The sequence below is a fragment of the Lynx canadensis genome, chromosome A1, assembly GCF_007474595.2.
Source record: "Lynx canadensis isolate LIC74 chromosome A1, mLynCan4.pri.v2, whole genome shotgun sequence".
Lineage (NCBI taxonomy): Eukaryota > Metazoa > Chordata > Mammalia > Carnivora > Felidae > Lynx > Lynx canadensis.
Genome location: NC_044303.2, coordinates 112,084,982 through 112,111,891, shown reverse-complemented (window position 1 = coordinate 112,111,891; position 26,910 = coordinate 112,084,982). Strand labels below are relative to the sequence as shown.

The window sequence follows — 26,910 nt, the reverse complement described above, 5'->3', positions numbered from 1 at the left end:
TTTGAGTCCAATAGTGAACGTTGGCTGAATCAAAGTAGCTAACCGCTCCCATGCACAAAGCAGGTCCAGACTTCCGGGGGTCACTATAAAGAACCCCAGGTGAGCATGATGTGCAGCGGCTGGTCGTGGGGCAGGAAAGAGTTTGATGGGGGCTCGAACGGAAACACGGCGAACGTTCTCAGGTGCGCGGGAGGTTTGCATTGGTGGTGGAGGGAAAAGTGCTTGCTGGTAACAGCAATTGTGCCTCCCCCTCCCTGGCTTAACGAGAAGGCTTTTAGGGCTGAGTCAGCTACAGTCCCGTGCTCCATGCCAGGCACACAGTAGGCACTCAAGAAGTGTCGTTCGAGACCCACGGGCTGCGACGCGCGCCAGAGAAGCGCCTTTGCGAGGGACCAGACCCCTTCTGAGGACTTAGCTCAGGGCGCGCCCCGGCTCGCGGGGCCCGCCCTGCGTCGGGCGCCCAGCCTCGGGGCGGGGTGCCCGCGGGCAGGGCCTCGGGGCGGCCCGCGGACAGACGGACAGACGGACAGACGTCCCGGCGGCGGAGCGCGGAGGCCGCGGCGCGCGCAGCCGCGGGGCTGGGGTCAAGGCCGGGGCGCCCGGGTGGCGCGGGAGGGGTGGCCGGACGCGCGGGGACGGCATGGGATGTGACGAGCGGCGCGCTGTGCATTGTGGGAATCCCGGGGCCGCGGCGACTGGTTCCAGTTCACTCGGCAGCGGAGCCGGGCGGAGGGGGCGAGCGCGCGGCGCGCGGGCGGGAAGCGAGGAGGCGGGCGGGCGGGCCAGCGACGAGCGCGGAGAGAAAAGGCGCGAGCGGCCGAGAGGGCACGGGCCGGACACCTAGCTGCTGCCGCCGCCGCCGCCGAGCCGCCCCGTAAGTGCCGCGCGGGCCCCCTCGCCCCGCGCCCGGTCCCCGCCGCCGGGTCCGGCCACCGCGCGCTTCCGGCCGCGGGGGCCTGGGAGCGGCCGGGCCTGGCGCGCACGGGCGGCGCTCGGCCGGGCTCGGGTCGCCGCGCTCGGCGTGTGGCCCACGCGGGGCCTCGCGCGCGCACGGCGCCCTCCCAGGCCCTCCCCGCCCGGCCGCGCGGGATTCTCTTTGGTTTTGTTCAAACAGCGAACCCGGAAGCCAACTTCTCTCCAAACCGCGTCCTCCTGCCCGCGCCTGGGCGCTTTTGTGGGAAGGCGACAGTGCTGGCCCCTCCCCCGGCGACCCTTCCCGGGGCGGGCGGGCGGGCTAAGCTAGAGGCCCGGGGAGGCCCCGCGGCGCTGGCCGGCCAGCGTGGGCCTGGGCGACCGGGAGCTGCGGTGCTCGGAGTTGTACTTGGTGAGGGCCCCGCGGGCCCGCGAGTTGCCGGCCCCAGCACAATAAGTCGGGCCCGAGAGCCAGGTGGCCGTGGTGCAGGCGTCTGGCTCGCTCTCTGCGGGGAGGGGAGGGTTGGCGGCTGGGGGATACTTGTGGGATTGGAGCCAGGCAGGGCCGGGGAGGGGGTTGTCCAGGGACTGGCTGGAGAGGGGACGCGGGAACCCCCGCTGCCCTCGCTCATCTTCTGATCGGCCTTTTGTTTGCTTTGTGGTTGGGAGGGTTTTGTGTTTTCTTCCTTTCTTTCTTTCTTTCCTTTTTAAGGTAACTCCAGAAGGCTGTAGGCTTCCCGGTGGAGAAGGCCGGGAGGGAAGGGACTCGCTGGGGGTGGGGTGGAGAGGTGAGTGCGCTGGATGCTGCAGGCGGTGTCACCTGACAACAGGTGTGCGGGGTGGCGCGCCCCGCCTCCACTCCTGCAGGCACCACGGATCACTCAAGGATCTGGTCGGCAGACTGGAAGGTTCTTTTAGACAAGATATGAGGAAAAATACTGCTGAGTTTGAAAGTGAGCAATGTCCGTACAATCAGCTAAGACAAACCTGGAATTCAACAATTACAATTACCGTGAAATCCTTGTAAGATTTTAACGACCCAATAAACAGCATATAAAAATAGACAATTAAGAGGGGCGCTCCTGCTAGCTTCTCTTTTTCTTCCACCTTTGTGGTTTGAGGTTTTACCGTTAAAGAGGGGGCAAGGTGCTTTGTTCCAAGGCTTCCTGCCCCACAGACTAGGGGAATTTCAAGCAGCTTTAGGTTTGAATGGGAGACTCTAGTTGTAAGTTTGGTGGAATCCGCCTATTGCAGGGGCGCCTTTAGTGCCTTCAGGGGCGGTTACCGGCTCTGAAATGGCCACTCCCTGCCTGCAACTGGAATTAATACCCATCGTACAACAACTAGCTGAAGTTGGGTAGCCGCATCTCTGTCTTGCACAAGAGGCTCTCCAATGAAGATAAATATGCTTTTAAACCTTATATTTTTTTCCTTTTTTAAAAGTTTTTTTTAGGGGCGCCTGGGTGGCGCAGTCGGTTAAGCGTCCGACTTCAGCCAGGTCACGATCTCGCGGTCCGTGAGTTCGAGCCCCGCGTCGGGCTCTGGGCTGATGGCTCAGAGCCTGGAGCCTGTTTCCGGTTCTGTGTCTCCCTCTCTCTCTGCCCCTCCCCCATTCATGCTCTGTCTCTCTCTGTCCCAAAAATAAATAAACGTTGAAAAAAAAATAAATAAAAGTTTTTTTTAAATGTTTATTTATTTTTGAGAGAGAGAGTGTGAGTTGGGGAGGGGGAGAGAGAGAGGGAGACACAGAATCCGAAGCAGGCTCCAGTCTCTAAGCTGCCAGCACAGAGCCTGATGTGGGGCTTGAACTCATGAACCGTGAGATCATTACCTGAGCCAAAGTAGGATGCTCAACTGACTGAGCCACCCAGGTGTCCCATAAACCTTTTTTTTTTCTTAACAAAACAAACCAAAAACCCTCAGTCTTTAAATTCTTGCCCCCTATAGTTTTAGGTGGAGGGTGGGAAATCTCTTCATTCTTGTGTTTCGTTTTAACCTGTCACCATTGTTAATGCTGATCCCTAAAGGCACTGGGGAGGTGGGAAGGGTTTAAGTGAAAATTATTTGAGGTAGGTAGGTCCTTTAGAATGAAGAGTAGTCTGAAACATCACATGTGACAGTCTAATGCATTGTCCTAAGTCACTACCGTGGTCTATACCAAAGGGCCCAGACACAGGGAGTGGTACATCTCATTCTGCCATTTCCTCTGGTCCTGGTGACAACAGAACTCCAAGAGTCCTCATCCCTTCCCCACAGGAAGGCTTGGAGTACATGTTTTCTGGGATTTGCCTCCAATACCTTCAGAGCTAATGCTGCCCCCAGTCATTTAAAGGAGATTTATTTAAATAAACAAAGGTGCAAAGTCCAAGCTGATGAAGTCCAATAAGAGCCTATGTGTGGTATTGATCAGAATTGCGGCAGCTTCTAGTTTTTGGTTTGATTGTGCCTTTGGATTTGTGTTGGGTTTTTCAGAGCCCCGTTCTTGGCACATATGCTGGGAAGGAGCAGGGACGAGAGGAACCCCGCACCTATCCTGTGAGTCCTCCCCACGTTCTACAGTTTTAGAAGTACATTAGGTCCCGCCCCAGCTCTTTTTTTTTTTTTTTTAATTTTTTTTTTCAACGTTTATTTATTTTTGGGACAGAGAGAGACAGAGCATGAACGGGGGAGGGGCAGAGAGAGAGGGAGACACAGAATCGGAAACAGGCTCCAGGCTCTGAGCCATCAGCCCAGAGCCTGACGCGGGGCTCGAACTCCCGGACTTCGAGATCGTGACCTGGCTGAAGTCGGACGCTTAACCGACTGCACCACCCAGGCGCCCCAAGTCCCGCCCCAGCTCTTACGAGGGAGCCCAGATGGGTTCCAAAGAGTTGTATAGCTTGTTTTCTTGACTGGTGTCTTAAAGTCTTCCAATAAATATTTCCTGAGAATCAACTCTGAGTCAGGCACTGGGGACAAAAGCATGATCAAGAAGTGCTCAGTCCTTGTCCCTGGGAAACTGACACAAGGAGAAGACAGGCAAGGGGCTATTGCGAGTTTGGTGCAGAAGGCCACAGGAGCTCCCATAGTAACCCCCAGAAAGGTGACATAAGCGGAAGCAAGCCCTTACTGTACAGAAAGACCAAGTAGGAGTTGGCTGGGCAACGGAGGGCAGATGGAGACAAGTGTTTGAGGCCTGGGGAACCCCATGTGTCAAGTCTTAGAACAGTGAGCATAGAGGTCATGTGGGGGAACTGCCAGAGGCTCAGGATGGCTGGATGGTGGAGGGAACTCAGGTGAAGCTAGAAGAAGCCGTTGAAGGTTCTGAGCAGGAAAGAATCATGGCCAGATGTATTTTATTGTTATTGTGAATGCTTCATGTATTCCACAAATACTGAATGGCTTCTGGATGGCAAGCCCAGCCAGCCAGGGTCCTGCCCTATTGAAGCTCACATTTAAAGTTTTCCTTTGATAACCTTCCGTTGAAATTATTATCTTAATGTTTGGCACGACTTTTAAAAGAGAGAGGAGCGTGAATTAAAGTTTCCTTGTGAGGCAGGAAGACAGTGCTTTGCTATTGAAATGCCGTGCTGACTCCCCTAGCCTCTTGTAAACTCTTTCCTGAATAACACTTGGTTCGGGTTTCTGTTTGTTCCCCACCACTAAAAACCTAACACACGAGGAAGACACGTGTGCTGGAACAAAAAGTGCCATTTAGGATTTATTTATTATCTCAATTTGTCCTTTTCTCCTTGTTTGTAATCCCTTGGTTCACTGAGGGTGGACTGTAAGTTCTTTAATCCTCCGGCTCCCTTTATGATCTAGTGTTTTATGAATGGAGAGAGAGGTTTTCCCTGATTGGCTCGAGCACCAGAACAAGTCTCTGTTCTCGGCCAATCATAACGCTGTTTCTGAACCCCAGCTCTGTGAGCGATACTTGTGTAGTAGATCCTCCTGCCTCTGGAGACCTGACAGCAGTGACACCGTTAATTATCTGGTATGGTAGGAGTAAGTGGAAGAGAATGCTGTAAACAGGATTAGTGTCCTGTGCTTCAGAATTAAGTGTCTCAGGTTTGCTGTCATGATTGGACTTGACGGGAAGCTGACAAATGCATGTGGACACGTGGGCATTCATCCAGCTGCAGGGAGTGGATGGTGCAGTCCTCCCTCGGCGACAGCAACTGTAAGTGCTGATCGCTCAGGTTCCCTGTCCTCGGGTGCTTGGGATGGGGGCCGTGTGACTGCCAGCTCCGCAGCAATTCTGGTCAACATTTCATTCGGTATCAATATGCACAAATTCATTGCTTAGGTAACAGAGGACCTCACAATCTCCAGTTCAGGTGGTTTTCTAAGTGCCCTGATTAAGAGTTTTCTGTGCTGTAGCCTTAGTGGAGGTCAGTCACTTACAGGTGTGAGAAAGGGAAGTATTTCCCTCCAGTCTCTTACTGAGCTAGTTGCCTGGCAAGAGGAGAGGTGGCTGGAGCCACAGAATTATTAGGGAGTGGGAAGGCCTCTGTGGGGCTCCCACCTCAGCTGTCAGGGCTGTTGTGGTCTTTCCTCCCTGGGAATCTCTAAGATGGCCCCAGAAGCTCCCTGAACTTTAAGGGTCTGAGCTCCCACAGGGATCGGCCAGGTATGTGTCCGTGAATGGTTTCAATGAAGGTCCCTGACTGCTGTCCCACTTGCCACATTCCTGAGTCCTGTGGCCTTTGGAAATGCTGCCCTCATCTTTGTCCAGAGAATTGTAAATGCATCCAACTAATTAGTCACCATCCAGCCAGCATTTGAGGGCCTACCAGGTACCAGGCAGGGCAGTGGGTTCCTGGAGGTACACTGGGGAGCAGACTGGTACGTCCCACCAAGACAGACAAGGAAATTGGCAGTGATGATACAGTATAGCAGCTGCTAAGGTTGGGGAGGTTGGCTTCAGGATATTTATATAAATTGGATGTTGAGTAGCAATCCAGTTGGAAGAAAGGGCTGGGAACTGCATTTGCAGAGCACTTTATATAAGACTGAGAAAAGCAATTGAACATATTAAAGAATGGTGTCAGGGTGAGGAACGTCACGAGGGATTTGTAGCTGGGCCCGGGCCACGCAGGAATGTCCACTAAGCACTCCGGGAGCCGTTCGGCCTGGTGGAGCCCTCGTTGCTGGAAATAGGGAGAGATGGGCGGGAGGTCAGTGGGGCCTTGTGTGCAAGGCTGGAGTCTGGGCATAGGGCTGGCCCAAACTAGACTGTGACTGGCGGGCACAAGGCACCGCCACAGCAGGAACAGACACAGGGCTGGAGAGAGTGCTATCGACTGAGAGGGTGGTATGTGCCGAAGTGACGAAAGTGGTTTACAGGGCAGTGTGGAGCCTGTTACGGTGCCCTGTTGGGGAAGAGTGCAACAGTGTGGTAGTAGGTAGGACAGCCCTTTGACCCTTTTTCCTCTGTGGCCCTTGTGGTAGTAGAGGGCTTGTCATTCTTGTGTCCATCTTACTCGTGGGATCCTCACAGCCAGGCCTCTTGCTAGTCCCGTGCCAAGAGGACAGATCAGGTGCCCCGGTCACAGCTCAGTTGTTGAGGAGCCGGTGGTCAGAGACCTGCCTATCACTCAAGCCTAGCTTGTCTCTGGGTAAGCCTTGGGTTTCTGCAAGCAAGGGTCATGTCTACTGTGATTGATTTATAGTTGGAGGAGTTGCAGAGGTAAAGACCACAGAGATCCCTTTGGGATCAACCACAGAGTCTTCATTTCCTGGCCCGATAATAGTCAAAAAAGCAGCTATGCTCATGTGTAGTGAGGTTGCCTGAGGCCGTGTCACTGTCTTCAAAGCACTTGGGGTCCTCCCTAGGGGTAAGGACTTCTGGTTTATTGAAGGGGGGGCTCTCCTGGATGATTAGCCTGGGAAGGAAGGACATCGCTTTGTCAGTCTGACAAGATAGTACAGCTGTTTCTTTCCTGAGCAATGTCCATGCCTTGAAGAGAAGCCGAGTGTGCAAGAAGCCACTTTTTTCTGTGACGTAGGACTGTCCATCTCTCAGAAGAGGCTGGATGCAGGGCATGGGTCAAACAGGGCCCAACAGGCTTTGGCTGGTTGCTCCCACCCTGGCTTCAGGGTCAGCTTTCAAGTTGGTTTGTTATAGGACAGAGACTGGCTGTTTTCTGAGCAAATAGCAAAAGGGCGTTTCTCAACCTCTTTTGCAATCACGTGTGGCCATGTGACCAAGTTCTAGTCGATGAATCATGGTCAGTAGTGGTATGCTCCGCCTCTGGGTGTGGCCCCCGAAGGCCTCCATGTGTTAGCATCCACGACCTCTTTCCTTCTGTGGTGACATTGGGAACTGTGCATTGAAGGATGGGGGGCGGTGTCTGGGTTCCTGAATCATGTGGAGAAGCACCATCCAATCATGGAAACCTACTTTGGACTTTCCACGAGAGAGAAGTAAGCTATGGGGGCTTGTTTGTTACAGCAACTGGTGCTGTCCTTGCCAGTTCAAATACCCAACATTGGTTTTCGAGGAGGCGGCCTTTGTTCGTTGTTGTTGTTTTTATTGACTTACCTGAACACCCACTCAGTGAGTTCTTGGCAGGCCCCGTATATGCATGTTTTGTTCAGTTTTCCCACCAAATGTTTGAAGTCGATTCTACCTTCATCCCCGCTTGACTGATGATAAAATAAGCTCAGAGGGTAACATCATATCACGTGCCCGAGGATGCATGGGTGGTAAGTGGCAGAGCCACAACTTGAATGAGGTCAGTCTGACTTTGGAATTTGAGTTACACAGCCTAGTGCTCAACAGCCACTTCCATCACGGCCGCTCTGTCTCCAACGTGGGTGCCCACATCTCCATAGACCCCTGAAGAGTAGTATGGAGCTGGCACATTCACAGGTTCATCTGGAGACTGCCCAGCCACAAGGTGATTTTTTCCAAGATGTTTTTAAAGTCCGTACACATGACTGGATGTCATGAAGCTGCATGGCTGACTCAGACGTCTTTCCAAGCTGTGGCTGCACATTGGGGACCTAGTTAGAAGTGCAGGGAATAAAAAAGGGGCACCTGGGTGGCTCAGTCGGTTGAGCATCCGACTCGACTTGATTTCAGCTCGGGTCACGATCCCAGGGTCGTGGGAGTGAGCCCCACGTGGGCTTCGTGCTGAGCATGGAGCCTGCGTAAGATTCTCTCTCTCCCTCTGCCCCTCTTCCCCGCTCACTTGCATGTGCACGCACTCTCTCTAAAATAAAAAAAGTGCAGGAAGAATGCGGGGAAGGGTGAGGAGCAGGAGCTGCAGGACCGCCCCCAGGGGAGGGGTGAAGACGGGGCTGCTTTATCAGGAGCCTGACTGAAAACTAGATGTGAAGATGGTTTCCTCTCAGCATAATACCCCTTGAGGATCCATGACGTTTAAGGCCCTGCCTGGGGACTTAGGGATGAGCTGACCACAGTGCCTGGCATCAAGTAGCTTGCGGTTCGGCTGAGCTGGGCAGGCAGGCACACAGATACGTGCCAGGATATGTTCTCTGGGAACGTGAAGCAGTGAGCGATTCCAGTCCACGGCTGGGTCCGAGGACAGGGATCTCACGAGTGCCAGTGCAGCAGATTGGCACAAGGACAGAGGGTGTCACAGGCAGGAGAGACAGCCTGTGTAAAGACATTCTGGACACTGCATCCGAGGGCAGGAAACCAGTGGTGGCCTGGAGCATCGCCCCCAGGGGAAGGGGTGGCAGGAAGCGATGCTGCGGAAGTAGTTGAAGGATGCTGTTTGTGGCTGGCTCAGGGTGGTGAGGAACCAGCAAGGGAGCAGAGATCCCCTGGCATCCATGGAGAGAGACTAGTGCTGGGGAGGGTAGATGAGGAGTAGAGAGAGCTGAACCGAGAGGCAGGGAGGCTGAAGAGGAGGGAAGAGGCTTCGGCAGTTACGAGGTGGGTTCAACAGAGCTTGGCTAATGGCTGGGTGCCGGGAAAGTGGGCAGAGAGAATGGGCCCATGTTGACTCCCACTTAGGGGCTTCATGCACAAGGTTGTCACTGCTGGAGCTGAAAATTCCACAGGATTTGGAACAGGAAGGGATTCAAGGTGCCCATGGGATTGTCAAGTGGGTCCTAGTCACAGGCAGTCAGAACAGAGCTCTGGGGCTCTGTAGCCAGGTGTGCACTGGACTAGAGACCTGGGAGTCACCGTCCTGTCCATGTCCACGTCAAGACTCTTGGCTGGAGTGGAAGGAAGGCACCAGGAGCATCACTTTTAAAGAATGAGCATGACTAGGGCCCATCAGGTCTCTGAATGCTAGTGGCTCTTCCCTGGGGCAGGACGTTACTGATTCCCACAGAGGCAGCCCCAAACCTACCCAGACAGGTCTGCCTGGAGATAGGGCTGAAGCCTGTGCTCCAGTAACAATGGGACTGAGCTGCATTCATCATCACTGACTGCAGGCCTCTCCTGCTGAAAGAGGGGAAATGTTCAGATCTGAAAACTCCGGGTCCAGAGGCATTGGGTTGGTCTGTGAAACACATTTGTGGTAAAGCAAACGACTGCTAGGAAACCCAGCGGCAGCTTTCCCTGCGAACACACACATGCACACGTGTACATATACCATTTCCTGCTCAGAGTGAGCATGTGCACCTGTTTGCAGGGAATGTCTCAAGATGGAGCTCATCACAGCAAGAAATGGAGCCATCTCATTGTTTCAGTGAAGCGCAGACCCTTCTGGGACTCTATTTTTAGCACTCAGTGATCCATTAACACTTGGTACCCCTTGATGAGAAATACAAGGTATTATCATAGTCGTCTTTAGTGCCCCTCCCCCTGCCTCAACCCTCCAAACATCTATTCAGAGCTGGGGCTTGAGCCACCTTCATTCTGTCAGAGGGCCCCCAAATTCTGCTCTCTGTTGTTTTGGCCATGGCTGTCAGGCACATGACTTGAGGTATCTTAGGGGTCACACTAATGTTAGGTATGAACCACAAGCATGTTCCGAATACAGGGTTGGGCAGCAGAGTAACAAGGACTCCTAACTCCACTGGCGTAGAGGCCTGGCCTGTTGGAGCTGGAGGCACCCAGCCTGATCTCAGTTTACTGGTAGATGGGAGACCTGCCCATTTGGTTAAATGATTGAGGCACGCAGCCTGATCTCAGTTTACCAGTAGATGGGACACCTGCTCATTTGGTTAAATGGTTGAGCATAAATGTCCTCTAAGACATGCTTGCCTCGTGCCGGAGAACAGGCTGAGAGGCCTGTTCACAGCTCCTCTCCCAGCACCCTCACTGCCTTTCGTGATGATCATTTAAATGACTGTAGGGTTATTTCCTCTTTCTCTTCCCTTCTTCCCCACCAACTCTGGGAGGACAGCGACCTCATCTGCCTTGTGTACTACCATCTCCGTTTTCCAGCATCATTCCTAAAGTGGATGCATGAATGACCGGAATGCTTTTAGCAAACATCTGAGACCTTGAGTGCTCTTCGCAAACATGCAGACCTCAGTGGTACTGTGCTAGGGGCCCAGCCAGGGGCAGCTCTCTGAAAGCCGGGGCTGTATGCACATCACTGCCGTGGTGTGAAGTGCAAGGGAGCCCAGTGGATGGAGGAGCTGTACCCGAGCGCTCAGGGTAGGGATGGCAGAGAGCAGGAAGCAAGTGTGAGGAATAGAGGAGGTCTTGGCGAAAGGGCACAGCCACTGCAGGGGAGGGCACTTGAAGGGAACTGTGTGTGACCCCCACCCCTGCCCCATGTCCGAGTTTGGACCCCAGGAAGTATGGGGTGAAGCTGGATGGATGTGCCAGGCCTAGGTTTCTAGGGCATCGCATGACAGGCCCAGGATCTTGATTTGATCTTAGAAACTGTGGCAGCCAGAGAAAGCTTTAACACCAGGGCCGTCGAGTCCTCGGATTCGTATGCACCACCCTCAGAGGGCCAGTGGATTGGAGAGTAGGGCGAGTAGTGGGGAGATCTCTTCAGGACATATTTGCGATCATTTGGTTAGAGATGACCTGGATCCAGTCACAGTTGGGGTGGAGAGGAGAGGACCCTCCGTGAGGTGTTGAAAAGGGGGCATCCTCTGGACTGCGTGGCATTTTGGATGTGGATTGGGAGGAGGATCAGGGTAAGAAAAGCCCTTCTCCCTCTTCTCTAAGGACAGGCCCAGCTAGTGGACTGGGCATGTTCTGAGGGCCTGTGATTGCAGCCTGATTATCTGCTGAACTCCTGTGAGCTGCCATTGCCCCTCACGGGGAAAGGGTCACGAGGTAGAGATGCTGCTTCCATCAGGCGACCTAGGTGTCAGGCTTTACGTCTTTATTCCAGGGGAAGGTGACATCGTTTGCTTTTTTTCCATGAAGACTTCAGCAAATTTCTCAGCCCCGGTCTCAAATGTATGAAAATGCAATTATTAAACAAGCATATTGGACGTAGCCAAGAAATCCCATTTTCTTTTATACCACGTGGCATAAAGGCAGGGCACCTAAGAGCACTCATTGTCAGAGTAACGTTTAAATGTAAGTGGCCGATAAAATTGATGTCGTGGTATAAAATGTGAAAGGTGTAGCCAGTCTCTTCTTAGGGGCCAGAGTGCGCCAACCAAGTGCACGAACTGGGCCCGGAAGACTCAGTGGCCGCGAGGAGTGGCCTTTCTTGTAGGGGCCGGAGAGTGTGGGGAAGAGGGGTGCACTGCCCCCATGATCCTGATGGCTGTGCCTCTTGCCTCCACAGTGTGTTTACTGACTCACCTCCAGGGCCGCCGCCATGTCGAGCCGGGGTGGGAAGAAGAAATCTACCAAGACCTCCCGGTCCGCCAAGGCGGGAGTCATCTTCCCCGTGGGGCGGATGCTGCGGTACATCAAGAAAGGCCACCCCAAGTACAGGATTGGAGTGGGGGCACCCGTGTACATGGCTGCCGTCCTGGAGTATCTGACAGGTGAGTGTGCCCGGGTCCACCGAGGAAGGGCTCCACTGTGCTCACAGAGTGGCTGTTCGGACACTTGCCCAGGACCTGTCTGCTTCCTTTTATTTTGGAACTTTTCAAACCCCCGGAAGACTCGTAAGAGTAGTACAATGAACATTTTCACCTAGGTGTCCTGGTTGTTAACATTTTGGCCCCTTTCCCTTTTCTCCCCCCAACCTTGTATGTGTACGTGAACATGCATGTGTGCACACGTTTGTACCTTGATTTTTGGCTGTTACACAGTCCATGTGGAAATTTCCTTAATTGTCCCCAAAACGTCCTCTATAATTTTGTCTGGTTTTCTTTCCTGACCCAGGATCCATTTCAAGATCACACATTTCCTTTGATTGTTGGGTTTCTTTCGTCCTATTGAAGCTGAAACTGTTCCCCAGTTTTCGTGATATGGACATTTTTGAAGAGTGCAGGCCAGCTGTGTTGCAGAATGTCCTTCAGCCTGGGCTGGTCTCAGGCTTGGATTCGAGTTAAACATTTTGGTAGGGGGATTGCCTAAGTGGCATTGAGGCCTTGCCTGGTATCACGCCGGGAGGCGCCTGATGTGGATTCGTCCTGCCATTGGTGATTCTGTTTGGTCATTTGGTTAAGGTGGTGTCTAATGGACTTCTGTACCTCCCGAGTCACAGTCTTCACCCGATGGCTTTGGCATCACTTGATGATCTTTCCTGAATCCATTATAACTGTAGTGGTTATAAAAGAGTGATTTTTCTATTTCTGTCATTTCTGTTACATTTATCAGTTGGCACTCTTCAGTAAAGAACTTACTTTCCTTCTGCCCTTCCTCTCTATTTCTTATACTCTCAGTGTTGCTTCATGGACTTCGTTGGTTTAGTGGGTAATACACTATCCTTTCATTGCTCTATGTGGTGCTTACCTTGTCCCACATTTGACCTTCAAGCTGGTTCTGCTGTGCTTTGCAGCGGCCTCTTCCATTCTTACACATCTTCTTGCCTTTTCACACAATGCGATGTTCTAGACTCACCCTGAATTTTCCCAGCACCGGTCTTGGAATCAGCTCTCTCTCTCTGGCAGCAGGGGGCGGGGGGGGGGGGGGAGGGAGAAAAGGGGTGGTCCTTTTCCCAGAAATAATCTTACTGGTCTTACTGGTGGCTCCATGGCAATTGTGGGAAGCCGGCTGGGCAGGGATGTCACCCCCATTTTTAGTGATGACAAAACCCGCCTTAAAGCATAAGAGAACTTGCATAGGGTCGCATATAGCCAGTGAGGAGTTGGGACGGGATGCAGATCCTGCTGGCCTGTTGTAATGCTTTTACCACTTACTGTTCCATACACAGTCAGGGTAGCTGGCAGGAGGGGCACCCTTGATTCTTGCAGCCAGCCCTCCTCCAGCCAGACGAGGAGACTCAGCAAGACAAGGTTTCCTCTTCCAAAGTGGTAAGAGGAAGCAGAAGAGCTGGGTTACCTCTTGTTCTCCCTGGTCTCTCATTAAGGCAAGAGTGAGGGTTCTTCCATAAAGAACATGGTCCTGAGGGATATGGTGTCTTTGTTCTTTTGAGAGCATCTAGGCAGGAAAAGACATGGGTGTGTTACAGTTGGGAGGCATCTGTACTTCTGGGACATTTAACCCTTGGCTCCTCAGAGACTCTTTTAGGTGGCATGCCTGGCAGCATGCGCTAGTCGTGACTCTTCTCTTCTGTAGATGAGGAAACAGAGGACCGGAGCTCGTGACGCAGGCAGGAAAACCATGTATAACGTTGGCAGTCAGGGGCGAAGTTACTAGACAGGAAGCAGAGGACATTTCTAATTCTGGCTTGGCGGTTGTATATGCTCTGTGACCTAGAGTGATTCACTTAACCTGTGTGGACCCCAGTTCCCTTACAACTCAAAATGTTGATAACAGCCCATGTTCCACCAGCTCCAGGCTACTGTGACAGCCGCAGGTCTTTGTTTGAGCACAACAGGAAAGCTCATGTGCTGGGCATACCCAGCTAGGCCACGGTTCCTGGTGCCCGAATGCCATGATGTCCCTGTCACGGGGATGTCCACAGACACTACCGGTAGGTCAAGTACAACATCAGTTTCGTGTCTTCCGTCAAGCTTCTACCATTTAGTTTGCTGGGGGGGAGACCATTGCTCCGGCATATCTGAGGCAGTTACTATGTGTGCCACGCAGAAAATCTAGTCGTCTTTGGTTGCCTGGCTGGCTCTGGAACTGAGCACAGTGCTCATGAGTTTGAGGCCAGTGGGTCCATTCTCATGGGGCCAGAGACCCTGACTCTGTTTGCACCCACAGCATTATGCCTTTCCCACCCCCGCTCTGGTAGGTGTGTGGGAGTGGTCACAGGGGTGTGGGAATGGTCAGGACAGCCCATCACTAGGGCTAGAAAGTAGCTCAAGGCAGATCTTTACTCAGGCAGCAGCCTTGTTAACCCCTGTGTATTAAACATCATACATATTTTTAAGTTTTACCAAGTCCTCCCAGGAGAGCTACAGTTAGCTGAATCTGAGCCACTTTTTGCTGCCCTCACATACTGCTGAGTCATTGGCTTGACCATTGCCTTATGCCTGCCCTCAGCACGGTGCCTGGCCTACGTGACAGACACCTCGGGAGACATCCTGAGCCATCAGTCACTTTTGTGGTTACTTGAGTCCTGTTCCCTGATGGGAGAGTAGCTGAGCTCTGGGGCCCTATCCAGTGAAAACACTGCTCCGTTCTGCCCCTCAGAACAGTGCTGCATTCCCACACTGACTGACCAGCCCTAAGCTCCCTGGGCTGGGATGTGGGAGCATGTGGGTATTTGGAAGTTCTGAGCATCTGCCCGGTCACAGCTTTGGTTTTGATCCATGAATGAGAAGGGAAGGTGGGACAAGCCCGCTTTCTGTCCTGCTCTTTGATTTTATTTCCCCGAAGACACTTTCTGGTTTGTTCCACACACTTACTGAGCACCTGCTGTGTATCAGTCACCATGCTAGGCCCTGTATGAGAACACAGGAATGACTGGGGCCTGTTCTGTGGGGCTCATGGTCTAGTCTGGGAGAAAGAACCAACCACACCAGATGGTTACTGCCTGTGATAGATGCCACAGAGAGCGTAAATAGGCCAAAGCGGGGCCGGGCTAACTGGGGGCCTGGAGATGAACTGGCTCGGAAGGCTTCTCTGAGGAGATCTCAGCTGAGACCTGGAGAAAGCTGTGCGGCCAGCCGGCCCTGTGAGAGCTGGGAGAGGCGCAGTGCCACTCACTCAACTGTACTCCGTGTGCCTGCCGGGTGCCAGGCTCATCCCAGAGCTTGGGGAAGACAGGGAAAGAGCGAGAAGCCCGAGCAGCAGCCATCGAACAGCTCAGGGCCTAGACAAGGATGTGGCGCAGACATCATGCTCTAACACCAGGCATGTGAAGCGAGCACCACTCACTCAGCAGGTCCTCACCGAACCTGCATCTGACCCAGGGATTGAATCCAGAGCAAGACCTTTCCTCACCCCTCAGAGCTGCCTGTCCGAGTCCGGCCCAGGCAAGCAAAAGGCGGTGATGCTGCAGAACTGTACGTGCTGCTGGTAGGTGTCAGGCCAGAGGATGCTTGTTAACCTGGTAACCAAAGCTTCCTTGCCTGTCCAGTCGTCACCTGAAGAGGCTTGTGGAAGGATTACGTTCTCTGCACGACCCAGACTCTTACAGGTGGTACACACAGTTGCAGGCACGGTGATGGCGGAGTGCCCCATGGTACCCTTGCACATGGCTGGGCTAGGCCTCCTGCCTTCAGCAGGCCTCAGTGGAGAGATGAGGGGTCTGAGAGGGCTTGCTAAGAGGACTGCTGAGCTACAGGGCCCTGGTGGGACTAGGTGGCTGTGGAGCAGGGAGCTGACATCTCCTTGGTGGCCGGCCCTGGGGACCATGTGGGACGCCACAGTGTTCAGTAGACATCAGGAAGAGGCAGTGGAGCTGGACGGATAAGATGTGGACCCAGGTGCCAGAGCCGCCGTTTCATTACTGTGGCCTCAGACAAGTCGCTCACATTTCTGAGCTGTGGTTTGGTTATCTGTACAATGGGGTTGTGGGGAGTGTCTCCCAGAGTTCTAGAAGCTGCAGTGAGAGGATGCAGGGGAAGTGCTCTTCCCACGCCCTCACGGTGTAAGTGCCCAAGTCTCATGTTAGCATTTGAGAGAGGAGGAAGTCCCTGGTACTCCTGCTCTGGCTGCTGAGGTGACTTTTCTTAGGGCTGGTGATGGGGGCTGTCACCGCCCGCTCATGCGTGTTATCCTGCAACTCGCCAGAAGCCACCGGGCCTCACCAGACGCCCGCAGGATGCCCTGGCAGCTTCAGGCCCTACTCTCCCTGCTCTGTTTCAAGTGGCACTTGACTCCTCCTCCTGAAGCCTATACTGGCCTCACCACCAACATGTCCTGTTACCGAATTCTTCTGTCTGATGTTGGAGGCCACTTATGACTGAGCGTCTGGCACATGCATGGAAATCTTCTTGGAAGATTTCTTAGTTAGCCAGGAGCTGAGCATGCCAGAGCTGAGGCCAGACCACCGTTAAGAGCCTGAACCAGGGTGCCTTGGGTTGAGCCAAGTCATGATCTTGCAGCCCGTGAATTTGAACCCTGCGTTATGCTTTGTGCTGACAGCTCAGGGCCTGGAGCCTGCTTCAGGTTCTCTGTCTCCCTCTGTCTCTGCCCCTCCTCTGCTTATACTCTCTCTCTCTCTCTCTCTCTCTCTCTCTCTCTCCCAAAAATGAATACATGTTTAAAAAAAAAAAGTGTCTGAACCACCAGCAGCCCTTCAGACAGGGGACCATCAGAGCCCAGTGACACCCCACCACCACCTTCCCGCCCCCGCCATGCAGAGCGTGTTTTCAGTGGTGAGGGACCACATAGGTTCTCCTTCGTACAGTCTGCTCCCAGCTGGGGTAGATGTGGGAGGAGGTTGTAGCTTTGCATCTTGCTCTGAAAAGTGAAGCAGGCCTCTCTTTGTCCTCTTGGGTCCAGAGCCCAATCATCTGCTGCACTTAAAAGGAAAAAGGCAACATTTGGAACCAGCTTGGTCGTGGCAACCAGATAGCTCCTTCCCCAGATCCAGCTTCCCTGCCGGACTCTTTCTGGAGTTCTTCCCAAGCAGTGTGACACTGTCCACTTGTCTTCTCAGTGTGGAGGACTATCTGGGCCTCCCTCCATTCTCCACCAGGGGAGTATAGCAGCCTGTATTGCTCTTGGGGCTCTGTGAGGATTGACACTGCATCTAAAGTGTTTAGCCAGCTTTCTTTTTTTTTATATATATATATATATATATATGAAATTTATTGACAAATTGGTTTCCATACAACACCCAGTGCTCATCCCAAAAGGTGCCCTCCTCAATACCCATCACCCACCCTCCCCTCCCTCCCACCCCCCATCAACCCTCAGTTTGTTCTCAGTTTTTAACAGTCTCTTATGCTTTGGCTCTCTCCCACTCTAACCTCTTTTTTTTTTTTTTCCTTCCCCTCCCCCATGGGTTCCTGTTAAGTTTCTCAGGATCCACATAAGAGTGAAACCATATGGTATCTGTCTTTCTCTGTATTAGCCAGCTTTCTTAGTAACCTCTCAATACATGGTAGATGGAAGTAAGTGTTACTGCATGGAAACTGAGGCAGTCAGGGCAGCCCCAATCCATTCATTGTCTTTGCCCCCATGGTACTGTGGTACTTCTCCGTTAAATGATATGTAAGGGAAAAGGGAACCTGACTTTAATCAGTTCAGAAGCTTCTGGAATCTCTCCTCTGTGCCCAGCATAGCACTACTGGAAGGTATAGGAGATGTGAAATGAGAACTATATGGCGTGGCTTTTGTCCCAGTGACCTTTCCATTGATGATGGGGATCCCCAAGCCCAGAGACCAATAAGGGAATAGGGCAAACAGGGTGGGGGGGATAAGTTAAAGATGCTTGAGTCCCACAGTTGGGGGTGGAGGGTGGTGGGAAATGAACAGTGTGTGGTAGAGCAAAGAGCAAGCACCCTTATGATTTGATGGTCTTGAGTCATGGGTCAAGGTCCTGTGGGTCAGCATTGCTCAAACAGTGCTCAGCAGAACCTACGTATCTGGTGAAATTTGAGAGGTATTCCACCAAAAAAACACGGCCCTATGACTGAGGTCAGAAGATGGCTAGATTCACATCCCCTCTTTTGAGGTGGATTTTTGAATAACCTCGACAATTTTCTCAGTAAAGGAATTTGTTTTAGTTTGGAAACCAGCAAGAAATAGCTTTCTTTATGGCAAGACTCTTTAGAGCCTTTAACATGTTGATGTCACTGTGAATCCCCATGGGAAGGAGCTGTGCTACGTAGTGGTTCCCAAACTTTTATCACAGAAGTCTTTAAGGAACACCTTTAAACACCTTGCACAGTACAGTGTAGGGAACACTGGTGTGGCTTTAGCCCATGACAGATGGCACTATAGGGAAGGCTTAGTGAGGAAACAAAATCGAAAGCTGTCATGAAGAACCAGCTTTGGTTTGTTGTGGCATTGAGGCAGGAAGCTTGGCTGATACATAAGGAGACCTTGGGTCTTCCTCTTCCATACAGGGCCCAACCCATAGAAGGTGCCTGAACATTTGCTAGGTGAGGTGGTATCTTGGGAAGCCCTTAGCACTTACTTTGCTAAGCTGAGTTGCTCAGATATTGACTCGGAGATGGCCTATCATATCCCAGGCTCTGTGCCAGACACTGAGGTCCAAGACAAAAGTCTCTGCCCAAGGAACTTACTTCCTGGAAGGGAAGTGCCTTTGGAGCCATTTTATCCAACCCTTGAGCAAAGAACAGGCCTGGTTCCTGTTCATCAAATCCAAAAAGATGTGCGATGACATCTTTTCCTTTTTTGGGGGGTGGGTGGCAGAAACCCTGTCACATGGCCTGAGCACAAACCTTACTCTACCAACTTCCCTCCTAGTACTTAAGCTTGTTTGCAGAAATTCAGTGCACTCTCAGAGGGTTTCTCTGAGAAAGATGTCAAGCCCTGGCAGCCAGCTCTCAAGACTGAATGCTGACACCTTGTGATAGGTATAGACTCTCCCAAGGTGGCTATGGGAGCAGCCTGCTGGTATGGGTCCCTAAATTGTGGTCCACTTAAAAACCCAGCACCAGGGGCGCCTGGGTGGCTCAGTCGGGTTAAGCGTCCGACTTCGGCTCAGGTCATGATCTCACGGTCCGGGAGTTCGAGCCCCGCATTGGGCTCTGTGCTGACAGCTCAGAGCCTGGAGCCTGCTTCAGATTCTGTGTCTCCCTCTCTCTCTGCCCCTCCCCCGTTCGTGCTCTGTCTCTCTCTGTCTCAAAAATAAATAAACATTAAAAAAAAATTTTTTTTAATAAAATAAAAAAATAAATAAAAACCCAGCACCATAGGACTGCATTTCCACCTCTCACAAGGTAAGGCTATAGCTAGAATTTTTTTTTCCTGTCTTCTTTGGATCTAAACTACAAAATGATGACCTCTGGAGTTTTATATTTCTAAACCCCACTCCTGCCATTTTCCCAAGCCCTGCCCCTCTCAGTGCCCATGTTTCAGCCTTGGTCTTCCCTCTCCTGTCTCTTGCTGGGGACCAGAGCCTCCCTGTCTTCTAATCAGTACCTGGAATCTTCTCCCCATAGATGCTCCAGTCAGAAGCTGCCGTGGTGAAGTTTACAGGGCCAGCTCCTGACCTGGGGAACAAGCAGGGTCCCCTGGGTGACCTTATGGCCACTTTGCAGACTAGATGAGTCTCAGCCCTTGTGCCTAACCACATCCTACAATAAAACCCTAAGGGAAAGGGGTGACTCTTGCGAATATACCTTGCTGTCTGGTTTGGCTGACGAAATGATCATCCTTATCCCAAGTTTCAGCTTGCTTCATTTCTGATCTGTAACTGGGTCAGATGCTGCATATCTCTCCTGTGTTAGGGGCTGGGTTGCACTCCGTCCCCGCCCTGTCTCCTCTCAGTGCAGGAGGGGGAACCCTCCCTTTCAGCAGCCCGTCCTGTTACACGGATAGTCGGTTCAGCAAACACCTATCGGACTTGGTGCTTCTGGCCTAGGAAAGAAAGGATCTGACAAGCTTGGCAGATTGAGGTAGGCAGAGGCTGCCCTTGGCTCCATCACTTACCTGGCCTCTTTACCACTTTCCTATCCAGGACACCCGAGTGTGTCCTGTTACTCCTGCAGCTAAAAATAGGGCAGGAACAAGAGGACAGTCAGGCTGGCTGCTTGATGCTCTGAGGCCCCCCCAAATTCCTCCTGAGTCTCTTGCTTGTCTGCCTGACCCCTCCTACCTTAGACTAACACTTCAGGCCAGGACCCAGCTAACTCTTGCTGGCACCTTCTTGGGCATTCATGCTGCCCTCAGGCTCTCACCACCCCACAGTGCTCATTCTTCTGCAAAGCCCTTTGCCAGTTTTATTCTCCTGAACACACACACACACACACACACACACACACACACACACACGAAAGGGAAGAGATTTAATGAGCCAGAGGGCTGCAACTAGAATGAAGCTGGAAACACTGGAGTTGAGACTAGTGCACTGGACACCCATTGTGTGCAGACCATAGTTAAATTCATATTCCCATTTTGGGTGATACGAGCAGTTTGTGTTTAAAAATGTAAGAATATAGGGGCACCTGGGTGGCCCAGTCAGTTAAGCGTCCGACCTCCACTGAGGTCATGATCTCGTGGTTCGTGGGTTCAAGCCCCGCGTTGGGCTCTGTGCTGACAGCTCGGAGCCTGGAGCCTACTTTGGATTCTGTGTCTCCCTTTTTCTCTACCCCTCCCCCAATTGCACTCTGTTTTTCTCTTTCTCAAAAATAAATAAACATTACAAAACACGTATTTTTTAAATGTAAGAAGCTAAAGCTCATCCATAATGCCATTGCCCAGAGATAGCTGCTGGGCCTGACTGCCTCTTGTGTGTATGCACACACGCATGAAAGGAAGTTAGATTTTAGCTTTAATATTTGTTTTTATTGATATCTGCGATTAACGATCTCCACTGATAGCCCATCACAGAAAATCATCATTATACATAATCTTGCAGAGCCAATCATGAGTTAATTTAGGAGGTGCTCCCACCTATGCTGCACTGTTAGTTCTCCCTCACCCTCCCAGGGGAGTAGATGATTCCATGGTGGGTAGACATCCGAGGAGTGCTTGGAAAAGCAGTTTATCACAAGGTGCCTTTGACATTTTCTTTGTCGTGTGCTGTCGGCCTGCCCGCCTGTTAGCAGATCCAGGGTGGGCAGGCCTCGGGGCTTGAGGAGAGAGCCTGGAAACCGCCACAGGGTGCGATGCCTGGAGCTTCACTACCCCAGGCAAGATGTGGAGGTAGAAGCCCGGCTTGACAGCACCCTTCTCCCACAAGCACGTGAATCTGCCATGGAGCTCAAACACTGAGTTTCTATCCAGTCCACCACCCAGTCCTTCCAAAGGGTCCATAAGGTGGTCCATGAGAGTGTAAGTGTGACTGGGGTCCACTTCATGAAACAATGGCCCTGCTACCCCTCCCTTTTCGGGGCTGGGGGCTGGACTGTGTCACTGGGATCAGAAAGGAACGGCTTCATTGCTTTCTTTTCTCCCAGGGTGTGGCTGGTCTTCTTACTCTCTTAGCAGTGTCTTTCACAGAGCTGAAGTGTGTGATTTTAATGAAGTCTGGCATCTTAATTCTTTTTTCATCTATTATGCCTCTGGTGTTGTCTCTAAAAAGTCCTCGCCAACCCAAGGTCATGCACATTTTCTCCTATGTTATCTTCCAGGGGTTTTATAGTGTTTTATGTTTAGGGCTGTGATCCATTTTGAGTTAATTTTTGCAAGGTGTATAAGGTCTGTGTCTAGATTCACTTCTTGGGACGTGGATTTACAGCGCTAGCGCCATTTGTTGACAACCTCTCTGTTTTCTCCAAGATAAGCTGCATTGCCTGGGAACGCTCGGTGGTCAAGGAATCTCACTGTTGCCTCATGATTTCCCTGGGAACGGTGACATGCCACTTTCATTTCTGCCATTGGGGTCTGCACATGCATCGATAAGTTCCCTATCAAGGGCTCGGTTTTTGCTGGGGCCAGTGGAAAAGCACACAGCAAGACAAAACCTGTTTTTGGATTCAGGCAAGGAAAAAGGTGTGCCCAACACTAAGTGTGCCTCTTTCCTCTCAGACCTGCCATCTGGGATCACTTAATTGTGACTGAGGTACATCCTTTAGGATTTCATTTCATGACGTCTTTTAGTGATAAGCTTTCTCAGGCTGTTTTTGAACACGCTTCTGTCACATCCATAAAGTCGTTAGCTGTTACTTCTTTAGTGTCTCTATTCTGGGATCTTTCTCCTTATAAAACACAAATCAAATATATGTTAGTGTTTCATTCTTCCATATCTGTTCATCTCATTCTTATTATTCATTTCTGTCTTGCAGGTCTTATTTGTGGATAATTATTTCTGATCTATCTTCTGGAACTGTCTCCCAGTTTAATAATTCTCTCTTCAGCTGTGTCTTATCTGCTATTTAATTCAGTCACTGAATTTTCAATATCAGCTTTGAAACTTTTATTTCTAGAAGTCCTGTCTGGTTTTCTTTTGCATCGGCTTGGTTGTTCTTTATAATTTCTTATTTTCTCTTCATTTTCAAAGTTTTCTCTAAAAATTATTTCTCTAACTAAAGTTATTGTGTATTTATTTGAATAGCTCATTTTTTCAATTTCATCAAGGAAAATGACAAATATGACTGTATATATCTAAAGCATATAATGTGATGATTTGATATCCATACATATTGTGGAATGATTGTCAAGTTTATCTGAATAATCCTGATAATGGAAGTCTTCATAAATCTATATCTGCCAGGTTTTGTTGTTCATAAAGTCTACCTCTCTTCAAGGTTACAAAGGAATTCCCCTGTGCTTTTGCTTGGTATTTTTATGTTTTAATTTTTTACATTTTTACTTTGATCCATTTATCCTGATACATAGTGTGAGATAAGGATCGACTTAATTTTATTTCAGATGGTTACCCAGTTTTCTCAACACAATTAATTGAGTATCTCATCTTTTCCCTGGTAATCTGAGATGCTACCTTTACCATATGTGAAATTTCTAGATATATTTAGGGTTATTTCTAGGCTTTATTTTCTGTTTCATTGGTCTGTCTAGTTACATACTTTATGTTTCTCATATCTGGTAGGTCTTTTATTGTCTTTGATTGTTTTCTTTACTAAGTGATGTTTACCAATGGTAAAATTTCCATGTTCCCCTGGACATACGGTGAGACATTCATTTCCCTTCCTGCTCTTTTTCCTACCCAGTTCTCCTCCCAGGAGACAGTATTATTAGTTATATGTATGTTATCTATCTTTCTCAAGATATTTTTCTTCTCCGTTTTCATTTCAAAATCTAAAATATGAAATGCCAAGAAATAATGAATCAGGATAATGGGTACATGTGATGTGCACAGACTGACACTGATATTTGAGCCAGAATCTTGGCTGGGAGAATCTGAGGATTGTTGATCTCCCCAGTACCCCCCAGGCCCCTGAGCCAACCCTGAGACCTCACTTGAGACTGTGAGGTGAGGCCTGCCTGGATCTTGGACCATCAGGGTGCTAGGATGACTTTCCTCTTGGATGACTGCTTTATAGTTCAGTTCATACTGCCTGCCATGGATCCTGAGTGTTGGCTCTAATACATGAAACCAGGCCAGTGCCTTGGAGAATGTCCCTGTACTTCCATCCTTAATCACGGTCTCAGTGGTGCAAGTGCTTAGTGTACTTGTTTAGTGATCCATCCTTAATGACCTATTGGTGAAGGAGTTACCAAGCTCTAACCAGGTGCAAGGTGCCAGGCTGGGTGCTGAAAGTTGAAAGAATCCGTGTTCATTTCAGAAGATTTGTACTGAGTGTCTGTGATGGGTCAGACATATCGGAGGTCGTATTTGTGACCCCGGGGGCTGGAACTGTGCCTTCCCCACCCCTCCCCCATCACTGTGTGCTCAGCTACCAGCTTGAGGGCTTACATTCTGCAGCCGCTTAGTAAATAGTTTTTTACTGAAGGTAAGAAGACCAGCTACAGGGATGAATTTCAGGAGGAGGGAATGTCGGTAAGGTCACAGGCTGCCAGGAAATTGATGAGATGGGAGCTGAACTAGACCCCTGGATTTTTAAATGTGGCATAATTAGGGTTATGCTAATGACACCAGGCATCGGGGGCCAGACCGACCTGAGCAACAGCTGTTGGTGGCAAATGGGAAGGCATGGGAAGTTTATCAAGAGCTGATCTCTCACTTCTGACACAAAAGCCACTGAGGATGTCTGTACCTTGAAAAGCAGAGGAAGCGAGGAGCCACTCCACTGACTTAAATAGCATCCCAGGAGCCATGCTAGAAGTACCCCAGGGTTTCTCTGTGGATGACCACCAAGAATGGCTTTAAAGAACTACTTACTAAGAGGAGAAGGAAGTGATAAGAATTCTACAAATATCTTCTCTCTTGATATCTTCCCGTTAAAATATCAGCAACTAATAAAACATATTTATAGTCCTCTTGCTTTCTTTCCCTGCCTGAGGGCCTCTATGTCTAGTCAACTTAGAATAAAATATCATGAAAGTGAAAAGCCACTCCTCAGAGCTATAAATACGTTGTAGCAAGAAGACAGACCCAAAGGGTATTCAGGACAGTGCACCTCCCTCCATCTCCCTGTCTCTCCCGTCCCCCTACCCCACCCCCCAGCCGCCTCCAGTTCCAGCTGCCAAGAGGATAACAGGGACTCTCCTTGCATTTGCCAGGCTGCTCAGCCTGCCTGCAGCTCTGACCCTGGCTCCCACCTTCCTTTCCTTTATCTCTTCCCTCCTTCATTTTATGTCCCACCTTCCTTTTTAGGCAAGTGCCTTCTGTGTGGTGGCCAGAAGAGCGTGTTCCCTGGTACTTCAGAGGCCTGTGACGGCGCCTGATGCTGAGGTGTCGTCTCACGGGATTACTGTCATGCCCGCGTACACAGGGAGACATTTGTAGAGTGGCCTTTACAGAAGACATTTATAAATGTCGTCCTCATTACAAGGAGGCTCTTGCTCTGCCAGAGCCCACATTTCTTGCCTGCAGGACTGTGGGAGCCATGTGGGAATCCAGGGCCTCTGTCAAAGGCTAATCGTAGGCTTCCCTTGCCATGTCTGTCCTGACGGATGCTCCTTGTGGTAACTGGTAACCAAGGTAGTCTTTGGTTAACATTTATCTGCTGCTTCTGTAAATCTGGCTATTGGCTGCCGAAAGTCAGTATCAGAAAATGAGGGCTTTTACCTGGAGGAGCATTGGTTTCCTAGCCCTCCGGCCTCCTCCCCAGGCCCTGGCAGGTCCCCATTCCAGATTGAGAGTGGCTTGTGGTAATGTTAGCTTTGGGGGCATGGAGGCCGGTGCTTTCAGTGCTAGGCAAAGGCAGAGCGATTAAGGAATGGAACATCTGCCTTATAGTGAGCACTTGCTATGTGCCAGGCACTGGCTAAGTGCTTCACATTTGGTAGTTCACAGGATCCTCACACTTCCTATTCTGCTTAGAAGGAAATTGGGGCTTAGAGTGTAAGTAACCTCTGCGAGGCCACTCAGCATAGTGACCCGTCTCTAGAAGAGCATCTCCTGTAGGCTCTCTTCAGGAGCTCAGACCTTAGCAGTTACCAGGACAGCATGGGGGTCTCAGGGTCCCTCAGTATACTGCGCATCTCCGTTGTCTCCAGTGGACGTCACAGGGGGATGGTATGCACCCAGTCCTCCAAGGCTGTCTTGGTCCTGGGTGGAGCCACAGCCTGGTGAAGGAGGCAGACAAGGCCTCCCAAGAGGGGCAGGCCCTGAGCAGTTGCAGGGTCCTGTGGCCTGGCGTGGGCAGAGGGGACAGGGGTCCTGCAGGGGTGAGGAGTCACCGACAGGAAGGAGATGGGTTTGAACACAAGAAGGGCCATGGCCGTTGGCATGACCTGTGCTGGGCTATAGAGAAGGGGCGGTCAGGTCACTGTCGAGGTGCTGGCTGTAGCAGCTGCAGGACAAGTGGGGTGCTGGGGGAAAGATGAGCGAAAAGAGCCCTAGGAGAGAGGAAGTCAGTGCCCTCATACTGCTCTAAAGAGAGTCGGTGATGCAAAGAACCTAAAATGTCCAAATGCTCATAACTTGTGAGAAGCAGGATTGAGCAGGCTGGGACAGCTGTCAGGGCCTGGGGGGCGCCTGTGACCCAGAGCTGCGAAAGCGGGGGGGTGCGGTAGGGAGGGGGGCGGTGCACATACCATAGTTACCTCTGTTAATTTACGCTGCGTTTTCATTTCACTTCTGACATTTTGAAAAGACAAACTGTGCATAAGGGAAACAGCACCAAAGAGGGTAGAGCAAAAGGCTCTCCCCCGACGGAGTTCCACTCAGAGTAGGCATGTCTGCGTCACAGGTCCGTGAACGCGCATGCGCGCCTAAGTGCGGAGGACAGGCACCGCCTCCGCCCCCCGCACGAGGGCAGCCCGCCCCACGAGCACTTCTTGTTCTCCTCCTTAAACGTCCCTCTGTCAGGGAAGTGTCACCACGTCAGGGCTGTTGCAGTGAGTTTCCTCTTTACGTTACCCCCTTCAGATCTTTTCATCTCAGCAGACATCTGATTGTTCGCCCCTTCCCGAGATGAATTAAGAACAAATGGCTGTGATTTTCCGTATCAAAACAAACACACATATTAACCGCTTCCTTGAAGATTAACTTGGCGTCCTTGAAAGGGAGTGAGTGGGAGGGCAGAGGGCCTGGCCCAGCTGTCAGCCAGGGGTGGGGAGAGTTAGAGCAGGCTTTCCTGGGCCCGCCCCCGGCACCTCATCCTTCCACCTACCTTCCTGGCCCTTGACTTGTGCTGTCTCAGCAAAAGGTTTTGGTTCTGCCCCTGCTGTGGCGCACTCTGTGGGGGTCAGACAACAGCCCCAGACCCCATCCCCAGGCAGAGACTGCCTGTGGGGCCGCCCTGGGTGCTGCATTCTATCAAGGTAAGTCTGGCAGCCCCAAGGTTAATCAGGTTCAAGTGCGTTTTTCAAACATATGTAAACTGTTAAGTGTAACAGCAAAGAGTAAACTATCGGGCAAGGAAACACCAGGTTTTCTATATTGCTTTTCTCCTCCTCCTCCTTCCAACTCT

General features: G+C 51.2%; 1 protein-coding gene across 4 annotated transcripts in view; it reads left to right on the top strand.

The window, feature by feature from the left end:
* Positions 1 to 756: 756 nt before the first annotated feature.
* LOC115516119 (core histone macro-H2A.1) overlaps positions 757 to 26,910 on the top strand; it is an 80,100-nt gene continuing 53,946 nt past the window's right edge. The window contains exons 1-2 of one of the 4 annotated variants that reach the window (XM_030318538.1): positions 757 to 874; positions 11,583 to 11,787. In XM_030318538.1, coding sequence (XP_030174398.1) covers positions 11,616 to 11,787 — 172 coding nt within the window. In that variant the 5' untranslated portion in view covers positions 757 to 874; positions 11,583 to 11,615. The remainder of the gene's footprint in view (positions 875 to 11,582; positions 11,788 to 26,910) is intronic. The other 3 variants (XM_030318549.1, XM_030318527.1, XM_030318530.1) reach the window with 3 other exon arrangements.